This window comes from Trichosurus vulpecula, chromosome 2, assembly GCF_011100635.1.
Source record: "Trichosurus vulpecula isolate mTriVul1 chromosome 2, mTriVul1.pri, whole genome shotgun sequence".
NCBI lineage: Eukaryota > Metazoa > Chordata > Mammalia > Diprotodontia > Phalangeridae > Trichosurus > Trichosurus vulpecula.
In genome coordinates, this window is record NC_050574.1 from 224,824,925 (window position 1) to 224,839,221 (window position 14,297).

The window sequence follows — 14,297 nt, forward strand, 5'->3', positions numbered from 1 at the left end:
ATCTATACAAACAAGGGGATGTGGGGGAATGGATGCTATACTTGAACCTCATTCTCATCTGAACTGGTTCAAGGAGGGAAGAATAAAATAATACTCTCATATAGTTGTGCATAGAAATATATTTCCACTCAACAGGGAGGTAGGAAAAGGAGAAAAAGGAGAGGGAGAATTAAAGGGGGGATAGATTAAAGGAGAGATCAGGCCTATAAAACACACTAAAGTTGTACAAAAATATTTTTAGCTCTTCTTGAAGTAGGCAAGAATGGGAGTATGAGGGGGTGGCCTGTAAATCGGGGAATAGCCAAACAAGTTATGGTATATAAATGTGAAGGAATACTGTTGTGCTGTAAGAAATGATGACTGGAAGAGTTTTAGAGAACCCTAAGAAGACATTAACTGATGCAGAATGAACAGAACCAGGAGAAAAAATGTATATGATGACAACAATATGGTAAACAACTTTAAACATGATGACCAACCAATTAGTTCTAAAGAACTAATGAAGCATGTTCTACCTCCAGGTAGAGAGGTGAAGGACTTATAGTGCAGAATGAGACATACACATAAACATACATACCATATACAAAAGTATATGTATATATATGATATAGCCAAAGAAGACATTTGTTTTGCTTTACTATGCATATTTACAACAGATTTGATTTTCCTTCATTCTCAATGCAGGACTGGGGGTAGGGTTGGAATTGAAGAGATAACAAATTTTTGCTGATTAAAATACAGAATTTTGAAGTGTTTTTTTTTTCTGGCTCTTCATCCTCTGCAACAGATGTGATGGTAGTCTTTTTGCAAATACTTATGACTATAATACAAGAGAACTAAAATGTCCCATGAAATGTTGTTTCTGGTTATTACTGAATTCACAATAAAAGTCAACAGAAGTCAAGTCAGCAAGCATATATGAAGCACACAGTAGTGTGTCAGGCACTATGCTAAGTGCTGGTGGTATGAAAGGCAAAAACATTCCATACCGCCAAGAAGCTCAATTTCCTGGGGGAGATGATATGCAAACAAATGTGTACAAACAATAAGTATTCAGTCAATCTTCAGCTTTGGAGGGGGCAGGAGGGAGTTGAAGTTCCTGGAAAACAGCACAAAGTAAAAAACACAAATTTTGATAAATTGAACTTATGGGAAATGGGGGTTAGGTAGGTTCCTGTGACCACCAAAAACTAATCTTTCACTAGAGATTGCTAAAAAATAGTTTTCTATTGTTCTTTATAACAAAACATTAACTTTTATAACATATACTTTTCCTAACATAGTAACCATGAAATAACCCATGAAATACAGTGCACAAAATAAAATTGCTAATATGCAAAACATTTTTGTCACCTAGTTAATTCCCTAGAGTTCTGTGACTTCTTTTTTGCTAACATTTCAATTAAAAAAAAAACATTGATTTCAGATAATACTCACTTTTTATAACACATGAAATCTACGGTACCATAAATAATGTATAGCAAATAAAAATCTTACAGCTAAAACTTTTTTTTAACCTGAATCTTAACCTTTCACTGTGTCAGACAGAGTGATTTGAGGGCATTGATTGTACTGTATGCTATGCTGTTGTAAACCTCTATACTTTGGCTCTGAAAACCAAGGGAGAGGATGCTGGGGCTTAAGTTGCTACTGTCGAAAGTGCTGAGGCTGGCAAGGTCTCAACATCACCCTAGAGTTCAAAGGACTTGCACTATGCTTTGGGGGCATAATTGCAACACAAAACTTGAACTTTAAAGGCAAACAATGTAAATAAGCAACAAATGAATGAGTAGCTCTTTGCAAGGGTAGGGTGAACAAGACCAGTGAAGCACCAAATAGGATACCAGCTGCTCCCCAAACTTGGATGCATTACACCTCTCATTTTTTTTTCTCTATTTCACAAAACATGGTTGCCAATGTGAAAGTGAAAATTAGGTTACTTATAAAATCACGCACATGCTTGAAGTAGTGTAAGTTAAATATGCAAATGTTGAGGATTGACTATGCAGGATAAATTAGAGATAATCTCAGAGGGAAGAAGGCACTAATTACTATTCCTTTACTTGCCACTCCAAAGAACCTGTCAGCCATCCTTCCAATTGATTGCAATATCTTTTTGTCTTCGGTTTCATTTGTAACAAAAATATCAAAATTGAAAACATTACTCTAATGTTCTCTACCCATTGTGTCTACCCATTGATCATCAAAGATCTCGTATTATACTACAAACAGTTAATATTTGTAAAAGATTTAAAAACTTCATAATTTTTGGCTTTGCCACGTCTCCACCCTCACTGGAGTAGTCTTAAGTGTGGTAGAAAGAAGAATCTATTATTGTCTTAGAGATAATCTGTTTGCCAGAGATTTCTAACCTGTGGCCCAGGAACTTATTTAAAATTCTTGGTAACCGTGTTTCAATGTAATTGGCTTCCTTTGTAATTCTAAATTACATATTTTTATGAATTTTTAAAGTATTATTTTGAGAAAGGGTCCATAAACTTCACTATATTTCTATTGAAGTTCATGACACAAAAATAGGTTAAGAATCTTGGTTTAAATATGCCATGATTCAAAACTACAATAGAGGTTTTCTGCTGTTCCTTCAAGATTTCATATATATCAAATAAATAATATTTATTTGGAGGAGCTTCATGAAGCTTCATTGCTAATAGGTGATTTTCCTCCCCTGAAATTTCTACATCTGTTAAAGTGCATTTCTCCTCCCTCCCCTAGATTTTTAGTAAAGGAATACAATAAAATATTGCAGTAAAAAATACAGGTAAAATTTAATAAGCCAGAGTGATTTATGGAATATAATTTTAAAATTATATTCAATATTAACCACAGAATTTTCACATTAGCTAGAACTTTGGAGCATCTAGTACAAGCCCAAGGATGTTACATAATATCCTTTAGGTCACTTACCTATGTAGCAATAAAGCCAAAACTAGTTATTTGCATCTCTTTTCACCCACGGTTGGGTCCCTGTTCAGGTAGCTCCGACTACTCACCAGCTATGTTTGTTTGTCTTTCATTCTAGAAGACAGGGAGATGATGATGTGACTTGCAGTTGACTTTGATTTGAGTGAGGGAGGGCTGTGCAAGGTCACCAGCCTCACTTTCTCCTCCAGAGCCATCTGGGTCCAGTGGCCTGATATTCACCAGGACAACTGGAGATGGCCCAGGATCCAATGGGAGACCCTGGCCCTTTTGAGCTAAGGTCTTTTCTGATTCTCATTTTGAATGAAGTAATGCCCATTCAGTGAATAGGCCTCTTAAAGAAGTGAGTCAAGGGATGGCCCCTTTTATTTAAAAAAAAAAATCAAATTGGGAGGAAATCCTCGGGCTTGCTGGCCAAAAGAGAAGTAGTTACTATTTACATTCACTCTGAGCTAGGAGAGCCCAAAAAATAGCCATTAAGTAGTGCTTGAGCTGGGACCTATTGTCCAATCTATGAGCTCCAGAGTGAATTGGGTTTAAGGCTTGGTCCTTGAGAAAGAAACCTAGCCAGTAAACCCCCAAGTTAACTAAGCAGCTTTCAGTCACCAAAATTTGGGCAGAACACCCTCAGGAAAGGGGAAAGGAGAGGGGAAAGGGGAGTTACCCTTATAACAAATAAACATAGTCAGACAAAGTTGATACATTGGCCGTATCCAAAAACAGAGGTGTCTTTCTTCACCTTGAGCGTATTACTGCTGTGTCAAGAGGGGTAGCCATGATGTGCTTTATTATACAGTCTTTGGAAACATGGTTCATCATTACATTGATCAGTTCTTAAGTCTTTCAAATCCTTTTTATCTTTTTCTTTTTATCTGTGCTAAGTTGCTCTTATGGTCATGCTTACTACACCCTGCATCAATTCTTATTACCCAAGAATCTCTGAAATTGTCTCATCATTTTTTATTGTCAAATAATGTTCTCCTACATTCATATATCATACTTTGTTCAGCTGTTCACCAGTCAGCATCCTCCAAGGGGTGATTAGGTGGCACAGTAGATAGAATGCTGCCCCTGGAGTCAGGAAGGCTCATCTTCCTGAGTTCAGATCTGGCCTCAGACACTTACTACCTGTATAACCCTGGGCAAGTCCCTTAACCTTGTTTGCCTCAGTTTCCTCATCTGTAAAATGAGCTGGAGAAGGAAACAGCAAACCACTCCAGTATTTTTGCTGAGAAAACCCCAAATGGGGTCACAGAGAGTTGGTCATGGCTGAAACCACCAAATAACAAGGGGGAGGGGTCACCACCATTCTAGTTCCTTTTTTTTCCTTCTTTCTTTTTCCTTATAATCCCTTCTTCAGGATCAGGACATTTGTTTTACTTGCAACTGTCCCCTTCCCATTACTCTCTTAAGGCGCTACCTCCCTTCCTTATCTATCCCTGCTTGTTTTCCTTTTGTCTGGTACATTCTACACCATATTGTGTGTTCAATCCTCCTTTGTCATTTTTGGGTAAGAGTGAAGTTCATCTGAAGATGCTTGCTCCCCCCACCCTTTCCTTCATGTTTGTTGACTATTCTTTTCATGCTCCCCAGTTATGAAAAATAGCAAGTTCTGCCCCCTTCTAACTCCTTCTTACATTAATGAATTCCTTTTACTCTCTCTTCTCTTTCTCTATTCATACTCTCAGAACAGAGCCAATCCACTCCAAAGTCATCTGCTTTTCTTTTTTTAACTCCCGCAACACCCATTGAATACATTAAAGTTCTGAAGGGACATTTGTGTCTTCTCCTCTTAAAATGTTAGCATGATGTCATCATATAACCCCTTCCAGTTGCTCAAGTAAATAGACCTTTCTAGAAAGTTTCTCAAAACTCTTTTGTTTGCATTTCAAAGTTTCTACCCAGCTCTGATCTTTTTTAAGAGAAATGCTTTAAAGTTTTTTTATTCCATTAAAGTTCCACTTTCCTTGCTAAGATTATACCCAACTTTGCAGAGTAAATCATTCTTCTTTGTAAGCCTATATCTTCCCAGTCACCCAAGCTCACAACCTAGATCACAACCTGTGTCTCATCCTTGACTCTTCACTCTTATCCTCATATCCAGTCAACAGTATAAGTCTTGTTAATTCTACCCTTGCAGCATCTCTTATATCTACCTTTGACACTGCTAACACCCTGGTGCAGGTTCTTAGCAGCCTGATATTCCCCTATTCAATATTTTCCAGTGATTCCCTATTATCTTCAGGATCAAAAATAATATCCTCACTTTGGCTTTTAAAGCCCTTCATAACCTGACCCTTGAAAGGTGTTTCAGTCTTCTTAAATCTTTCCCTTTTCCACATACTTTATAAGCCAGTGATACTGGCCTCCGTGTTGTTCCTCACGCAAGATATTCTGTGTCCTGACTCCATGTATTTTCATTTGTCTGTTTTCCATGCCTGGAATTCTATCTTTCCTCATCTCCACCTCCTGGTTTTCCTGGCTTCCTTCAGATCCCAGCTAAAATCTCACTTTCTACAAGAAGTCTTTCCTAGTCTTTAATGTTAGTGCCTTCCCTCTCAGATTTATCCTGCATGTGTCTTGACATATCATCATTTGCATGTTGTCTTCCCTAAGATTGTGAGCTTTGTGAGACCAGGGAACTGTTTCTGCATTTATCATCTCCAGTACTTTGTACAGTTCCTGACACATAGCAAGTGCCTAATGAATGCTTCTTGACTTGTTCACTTCTTCCATATTTTCAGTCTTTTTTTCTAGTATTTCTTGTCTTGTGGAGTCGTTGGCTTCTGTTTGGTCTGTGCTGGTTTTCAGAAGGTTTGTTTTATAGCTAACCACTTCCTCTTTGAAAAAAAGTTTTTATTCCCCTGCCAGTTCTTTCCTATAGATTCTTTTTTTAATCTCTTTCCTCATTTTTAGGTGTTCATATTAGCTTACTTCTGTTTTTTAGTTTGTGCTTTCAGTTGTTATGGAGTTACTCTCTCCTTCACTTTGGTGGTCTTTCTACTCTTCTCTGTAGCTTTAGTTCCTAAAGTGGAGCTTTGTTCCAGAGCCAGGCCACACTTCCCACTTTCACTTTTTGATGTGTTGGTTGGCCTTGCTTTTGGTGTAGACCTGAGTTATCTGGGTTACAAGCTGACCTCCAGCTACCTCCCAGTATTAAGGAACAAAAGAAGGAAATAAATGTATCTTAAGTGCCCACCGCATGCCTGGCACTGTGCTAAGTGCCTTACAAGTATTATCTTATTTGATCCTCACAGCCTACCTGGAAGATCAGAGCTATTATTATCCCCATTTTACTTTTGAGGAAACTGAGTCAGATACTAACTTATTTGCTCAGGGTCACACAGCTAGTGTCTGAGGCTAGATTTGAACTCTGGTCTTCTTGACTCCAGCCCCAGTGCCATAGACATTGTGCCATCTGGCTGCTCCCTGTGTCTTTGAGGTTCAGAGTAGTGGATCTTAGTGTCTTTAATGTCTCGGGATAGAGTATTAGAGACATCAGAGCCCCTGGGTTTTTGAGGTCCACGTTTCTGATCATGTGGGCTTTCTCGTTGGTGCTTTCTTGGATGGGTCCTGTTGTTAGTGTCTTTGGACACAAATCTATAGGCTTTACTGATCTCTAATCCTTTCTCTTAACATCTAGGAACCTGTTGACTTGGTTACCCTGCTGGCAGCTCCCTTTCCTATTACCCATGGGTTTCTGGATCATTTTTGTGTGCGGTTCTAAGGAGGAAGTTGTCACTATAATTTCTCATTGGATTTCCTGATCATTATTTGATTTGGTTCAAATTCCAGGTTTTTGCTAGAGTAGCTATGTGGATGCTTTAGTGTTACGCATTCAGGCAGCTGTCTTGTCTGGAAACAATCACCAAATTTTTGATCCTTTATCAGTAAAATGTATGTATGTGTGCATGCATGCATGCATATATACTACTGTACTAATATGTTTTTTAATTTTATATATTTAATTTAGGAAATAAAATAAGCATTTCCATAACATAGTAGAATTTTTTAAAAGATGATTTCACATTAAACTCCAAGTCTATTATGTACAGCTTGATATTCCTTTTAAATAGATGGGTCCAGTGCTTGTGCTTGACATCACTTATTGAGCCTCAGTGTAGTAGAAAGAGCTCTCGACTTGTAGTCAGGAAACCTGTATTCAAATCCTTCCTCAAACTCCTTTTAGCTAAATGACTACGGACATAATTCTCTTCACCAATTTGGAGCTCTATTTCTTACAAAATGATGAGAGTAATTATTTCACAGAGTAGTGGGAGGAAAGGATTTTGTAAGCCTGCAAGTACTATAGAAGTATGAGATCCTGTTTGTTTTTTTATGTTGTGGTTATTTAGTGCATGTGCTGTATCCCTTACTAGATCCCAAGTGTGCTCTGTGCACCAAAGGTATTCGATTCATTGAATCAAATTGAATTTACACCAACTTTGGTGCTAAAGAGGCCACAGAAGAATTCTTGTAAGACAAGGTTCCTGCCTAGATGGAAGGGTTAGTTTTTATATGAAATATATCAAAAGGTCATAGATTTAGAGATGGGAAAGTAATGCAAGACAACAAATGATGTGCAGAAACTGAGTTTTACAGACAATAAATGTGGTCAAAGTTCAAAGAAGGCATGGGTTGAATATTTCATAAAAGAAGTTAGAACACGACCTCAAAGGATGAGCACAGTTTAGATAAGGGGAGCAGGAGAGAAAGGACATCTCCTAGGAACAATTATTGTGAATCTGGTTTTCTTAGCAAATAAAATTATCCTAAACTAATTAAAAATTTACAACAATTAAATGAAAATTAGTCTTAAATTACTAATTTTATTTATAATCATTTACATTTTTCTGTTGATATTTTATCTTTATAGGTACAAGAAAATTCACCAGGGCATAGAGCTGGACTAGAGCCCTTCTTTGATTTTATTGTTTCTATCAATGGTTCAAGATTAGTAAGTTCAATTTTGTATTTTTATAATTATATTTAAGTCTTTTGAAAGTGAGAGTTTTAAGGTTCATTTGGTATTTGTATTTAAAGGTTTTTTTTAATAATGTGCTCTTTAGTGCTTTTGGTTTTTGCAAGTTTCTTATTGGCAGGTAATGTGGCTATACTCTTAGATGTATTCTCAAATAACTGATTATTTTCCTTGACATTTTGAATTATTGATGTATGAATAATTTAAATAGAAGCAAATAAGAAAGATTGTTCAAAGAGAACATAGCTAAAATCACTTGTTGTGAATTGCTTTTTATTTACATACCCATTGGAAATTCCAGTTTTAAGACTATTGTAGGATCTTGACAAGGTTAGTTCTTGCACCCTTTGGTCCTCAATTTGTTAATTTTTTTAATTCCTATTTTTTTTCTTTCTTTTTCTTTGGAGGGGGGAAAGACAAGGTAGTTGGGGTTAAGTGTCACACAGCTATTAAGTGTGAATTTGTTTATTTTTAAAGGAGCGTTTTTGTCTCTAGTCCATCATTCCTCTGGCAAAATACTTAAATTTTATTTCTATTTCTTTTCTTCCCATCCCTATTATCATTGATTAAACAAAGGTGTATTCAAGGAAGAAGCCCAGATACAGTTAGCTTTTGAAAAACAAACTTCTACTCCTATTAAAAAATCCATTATTTTAAAATAGGTATTTTTCTAGTTTAAATAGTAACAGAACTATTCATTGGCCTTCTAGGTTCCTTTTTGCTCTTATCTCTAAAGTCTTCTCCTACCTTATCATGGAGCAAGATAAACCCCAGATTACATTGTTGAATAGTACATCTCACAATTTAGGAAAAAATGTTTAATTTGGGGTAGATAACTTACCTGTAAAAGCAATGGTGCTTTGGGATTTGGGGGGAGGGGCGTTGGTTTTTTGTTGCTGTTTTTACATTTTGCTGCCTAATAATAGGGGGGAAGTGAAATATTAAAAGACTTTGTTACTGGGTTTTCTTTATATTCCTGCTTTTTATAAACCGATAAAAACATTTTTATTCCTTTGTTACTTTTCTTCATCTTGATTCTTGAAATGTTTTGGTAGTGCTATATGCTAAATAATCTAAGAAAATTGGTCAACAATTTTGAATTTTATAAAGAAAAAATATTTCTCTTTCTTCACAGAATAAAGACAATGATACTCTCAAAGATCTGCTAAAAGCCAATGTTGAAAAGCCTGTAAAAATGCTTGTCTACAGTAGCAAAACACTGGAGCTAAGAGAAACATCAGTCACACCCAGTAATATGTGGGGTGGTCAAGGTTTGCTTGGAGTGAGCATTCGTTTCTGCAGCTTTGATGGAGCCAATGAAAATGTCTGGCATGTATTGGTAAGTGTTGTTTGTGAACTGTCACAGCTGAACTATATACAAATGGTTTATCGGTTTAGAGGAAGACATAATAAAGCAACCTTCTTTAGAAATATGTACAATAGTTACTAAAATTTATGGAAATTTTGAAAAGTCATATAATTCTAAAGCTGTTCTCTGATAAAACTGGATCATTGTATTCAAAAGGTTGCCTATACTGTTTTGCCCAGATGAGGAATCTGTAAAGAAGTAATATTTGTGTATTATTTCTAGGGACTGGCTGTTTTAATTATGAAAGAATACACAGTGAACTTAAGCCTTTCTTTTCATTCTAAACCATTGGGTAACAGGTTATGATTATAGTTTAATGCATATAAGAAGACCTACGAATTGTAAAATTTGAGGTATTACAAAATTTAAACATCATTTGTATTGTTTTATTTTGTTCATACTAGGAAGTGGAGTCAAATTCTCCTGCAGCGTTGGCAGGTCTTAGACCTTATAGTGATTATATCATTGGAGCTGATACTGTTATGAATGAGGTAATATAATGTATCACTTTTGTTACTAACAGTGAAAGTCATATGATATTTTCCTGCCGACATTTGACTTCAGAATTATAGTACTCCCTGCTTATCCAGAAACTAAATTTTGTACATTCGTCCAGAAACCAGGGCTGTCTCCATACCACAGTAGAGCCTTAGAGCATAATTTAGTAGAGGACTCTTTTAATAACTGAGTATGAAGGAAGATTGTTGTTGAATCTGGCAGTGAAAAAAGTGCTGCTGAGGAGACATACTTGGGGGCTTCTGCTTAGAGTAGTGTTTCTGAACTATGACCAAAGTCTGAGGAGGAAAATTCTTTACCAAATCTGGGGAAAGCAGAAATAAAGAAGTTAAGTTAGAGTTGGGAATTAGGGTGGCAGTGTGTGATAAATAGAGGAGATCATAGGCATAGAGGTAAAAAAAAAAAGAATAAACCACAAGGCAAGGGATAGGGGAGTGAAAGTAGGCAGTGCTTACCAAATGTTTTTGTATGGCTACAGTGACACCTTCTGCAAACCACTTCCCTTCAACCTTTCCCAAACCTATGATGATCCGTCTCCAAAATCATGCCTAAATATTTGTTATAAAACCCAAATTTTCTAAATTTGGGAGGTAAGGTTTCTTAAGCCACAGGGGTGTCATTTAATAAACTATTGTCCATGTATGTAATTATCCAGGGAAACACTGGCCTGTGATTGGTTGTACACCACAATGTGCCTACCCTTTTCCTAGGAAATCTACTGACAAATTGGAAATATTTGATGTCTATGTGCTACACTGTAGTGATATAAATGCAGATGTTTCCTGTACATTCTCTTTCAGTCTGAAGATTTGTTCAGCCTTATTGAAACACATGAAGCAAAACCGTTAAAACTTTATGTGTACAACACAGATACTGATAATTGTCGAGAAGTGATTATTACACCAAATTCTGCATGGGGTGGAGAAGGCAGGTAAGGTCAATTGACCCCCCCCAAATCATGGCTATTTAAAGTTTAACAAATGACTTCTTTATGGAGAGAACTTTGTTTCTTGAGTGAAAGACAGAAAAGAAGTAGCATACATAGTTTTGCCCAGATGAGGAATCTGTAAAAAAGTAATATTTGTGTATTATTTCTAGGGACTGGCTGTTTTAATTATGAAAGAATACACAGTGAACTTAAGCCTTTCTTTTCATTCTAAACCATTGGGTAACAGGTTATGATTATAGTTTAATGCATAGTTGGCAGCATTTCAAAAGCAAGGTCCATACCTTGTTTTGACATGCCTGGGAAGAAAGTGGCAAAGAGTGGACCGTGGTATCCTGACATGCACAGGCAGCTAGATGTACAGCCTGGAGAGTAAGAACTCTTTTCCCCATCCCTTCTCCTCCCCTTCCCCCTGACAAGAGCTTTTTTTCATACTTCTTACTTCATACTTCTTGAAATTCAACTAAGTAGAATTCCACGTAGGTTCCTTTTAATTAACAAGAAGCCTTTAAAATGTATATACTTCTTGGAAGATTATCAGCCACTCATACTCTAGTGCAAATTAACTTAATTAGATCGTTTTGGGGAAATTTAATTTTGTAGTACATGGTACCTAGGTAGGGAGACCTAGATGTTGTAGGGTATTCCTTAGTTGTGGGGGAAGTTTTGAGCACCCAGAAGGTAGCGTTAGGGGTATTGAGTATCTAGGAATCAGGAAGAACAGCTGTCAGAAAGTAGGAGGGTTCTGAGAAGGAAAAACAATAATTTTCACGATTTACATTAAAGTACCCATGTTCCCTCTAAAAGACCAATGGGCATTGGCTCTTCTCTTTGACAAGTAGTAGCCCAAGAAGTAGTAGCCTTGAGGTCTCACCTTCTCGTTAGCCTTTAGAGAGCCCTATGTCTTGATGGGTGGCCGACCAAGAAGAGACTCAGTGGTTCAAATGGAGAAAAGGGCAAACACTGATTTCAGTTTCTAGAATGTGCTGAAACTCCTGCTTACTGGGGTCGTCTATCATTTGAAATAGAGCCTACTCTGTGGAGTGAAGAAAACTTCTCGTTATCCCTGTCCCCCATGGACTCCCACCACCACCACCCATTTCTAGTACTACCTGATTTCACTTAAGAAATTCATTCCCCCTTTCTCCATTCCTGCTTGCTGAGTTAATTAGTGATAAAATAGACAGGAGCTTGGGGAAGCTTTGCAGAAATGGGCCCAGCTGAGGGGCAAAGAACTGCATGAACACAGCTTAGGCGAAGCATTGGAAGGTGCTAAATATAAACATGTCCTGCTGCTAGATTTTGTCATTGACTCTTTCTAGGAAATTGGGGCATTAGTGAGTAGTGGCTCTCAAAGTGGTGCTGGGGAGACTCAAGACGCCATCAGGAATGGTGTCATCATGGCAGCAGCTACCCCACTACACTGGAAATTAGTCCACGTGCCAGCAGAGACCTCTGCGCTTACCTCTGGTGTAGTGAATACTTTCCTAGTTATTCTTTCCTCTGAAGGGAATACACATTTATATAGAACCTGCTAGGTGCCAGGCACCATAAAGTGCTTTACAACTATTACTTCATTTGGTTCTCATAACAGTCCTGTGCGGTACGTGCTATTATTTATCCCTATTTCACAGTTGAGGAAACTGAGGCACACAGGAGTTAAGTGACTTGTCCAGGATCACACAGAAGTAAGAATCTGAGGCCCGATTTAAATTCAGATCTTCCTGACGCTAGGACCACTTTGAGACTTACATAAGAGAATCGGTTTGAATTGAACATAATACTTGTTAAGGAATTAGATTATATGGTAAGGTCCTTTCCTTTAATTTTTTCTTCAACATTAGATTGCTCATACAGATGAATATTTATTGACTGAAATACGCTAATAGAATTTAGAGTTGGAAGGGACATTAGAAATCACCCAGTCTAACCCCCATGTTTTACAAATGCGCAGCCTGAAACTCAGAAGGGTTAAGGGTCTCCTCTCACCCGTGGTCTGGCAGCAGTAAGTAGCAGGCCTGGGCTGTGAATGCCCTCTAACCTTAATTCCAGGGATCTTTCCACTACCTCATGCTGCTTCTAAGGCTTTTGATACCTTAGAGTTAAATTTCATGTGACTTAATACAGCAAGAGTATTGCCTCAGGACACCCTCAGCATTGAAGCTGAAGTCATTTTTCAACAAATGATAGCAGGAAGTGTTCATGGTTAATGTTTTACAGGTGTCATACCCCCATTCCTTTAATTTTTAAAATGAGACAATCCCCAGATAGCAAGTGTAATTAAAGCCAAATTCTGACCGATCTTCAGTAATACCTTTGAAAATGTCATGTTTCTAAAGCCTAGGATGTGGCATTGGATATGGCTATTTACATCGAATACCTACACGACCATTTGAAGAAGGGAAGAAAATTTCTCTTCCAGGACAGATGACTAGTGCCCCTGTTACTCCCCTCAAAGATGGTTTTACAGAGGTAAGATATTTGCTTCACTGACTTTGTTCTTTGAAAAAAATTGTTGATATCTTTGTTTTCATATCAGTCATTCCTAGATATAACCCTCGTCCTGATCTCTCCCCACCTCCTTTCTCCTGCCCTATTGAAACCTCCCTTGTAATAGAGAAAACGTTGGCCAAGATGGCAGCTGGTAAGCACGGACTAGAGTGAGCTCCGTACCCGAGTCCCTCCAAAAACCTATAAAAATGGCTCTGAACCAATTCTAGAACGGCAGAACCCACAGAACAGCAGAGGGAAGCAGGGCTCCAGCCCAGGACAGCCCGGATGGTCTCTGGGTGAGCTCTATTCCACACGGAGCTGGGAGCTGGGAGCTGGGAGCTGGGAACGGAGTGGAGCAGAGCCCAGCCTGAGCGGCGTGGACGATCCAGTCCAGAAGCCGGGCGGAGGGGGCCCTAGCGCCCTGAATACGTGAGCAGTTACCAGACCCCTCGACCCACAAACACCAAAGACTGCGGAGAAGGTTAGTGGGAAAAGCTGCGGGAGTGGAAGGAGTTCGCGGTTCGGCTTCCAGCCCCGGGGGCAGCGGAGGTGGGGCAGCTACAGCTGTTGTTACTTCCGGCTCCAGGCCCACCTGGTGGGGGGAAATAAGTGGCGGATCACAGCAGGGGTGCACAGCCTGCCGAAGATCTGAGCCCAGTCTGGACTGGGGGTCCTTGGGGAAGGAGGAGTGCGGCTCTGACAGAGCTGGCACCTCCCCCCCAAACGTAGAACATAGAACTCTGTAATCTACAAGCAGTCATACCCCACTGAAAAACTCAAGGGTCAAGTTAGTTGGTTGGGAATATGGCCAGGACGCGAAAACGCGCCCAGATTCAGTCTCAGACTTTGGATTCTTTCTTTGGTGACAAAGAATACCAAAACATACAGCCTAAAGAAGACAGCAAAGTCATAGAGCCTACAACCAAAGCCTCCAAGAAAAACATGAACTGGCACCAGACCATAGAAGAACTCAAAAAGGATTTGGAAAAGCAAGTTAGAGAAGTAGAGGAAAAATTGGGAAGAGAAATAAGAAGGATGCGAGAAAGCCATGA

The 14,297-nt window shown here is 38.5% G+C and overlaps 1 protein-coding gene across 2 annotated transcripts in view; it reads left to right on the forward strand.

Moving 5' to 3' along the window:
* Positions 1–14,297, forward strand: part of GORASP2 (golgi reassembly stacking protein 2) — a 48,101-nt gene that overhangs the window by 20,530 nt on the left and 13,274 nt on the right. For both annotated transcript variants that reach the window (XM_036745487.1, XM_036745488.1), the window contains exons 2-6: positions 7,817–7,897; positions 9,057–9,260; positions 9,695–9,781; positions 10,607–10,737; positions 13,092–13,224. In XM_036745487.1, the coding sequence (XP_036601382.1) occupies positions 7,817–7,897; positions 9,057–9,260; positions 9,695–9,781; positions 10,607–10,737; positions 13,092–13,224 (636 nt within the window). The remainder of the gene's footprint in view (positions 1–7,816; positions 7,898–9,056; positions 9,261–9,694; positions 9,782–10,606; positions 10,738–13,091; positions 13,225–14,297) is intronic.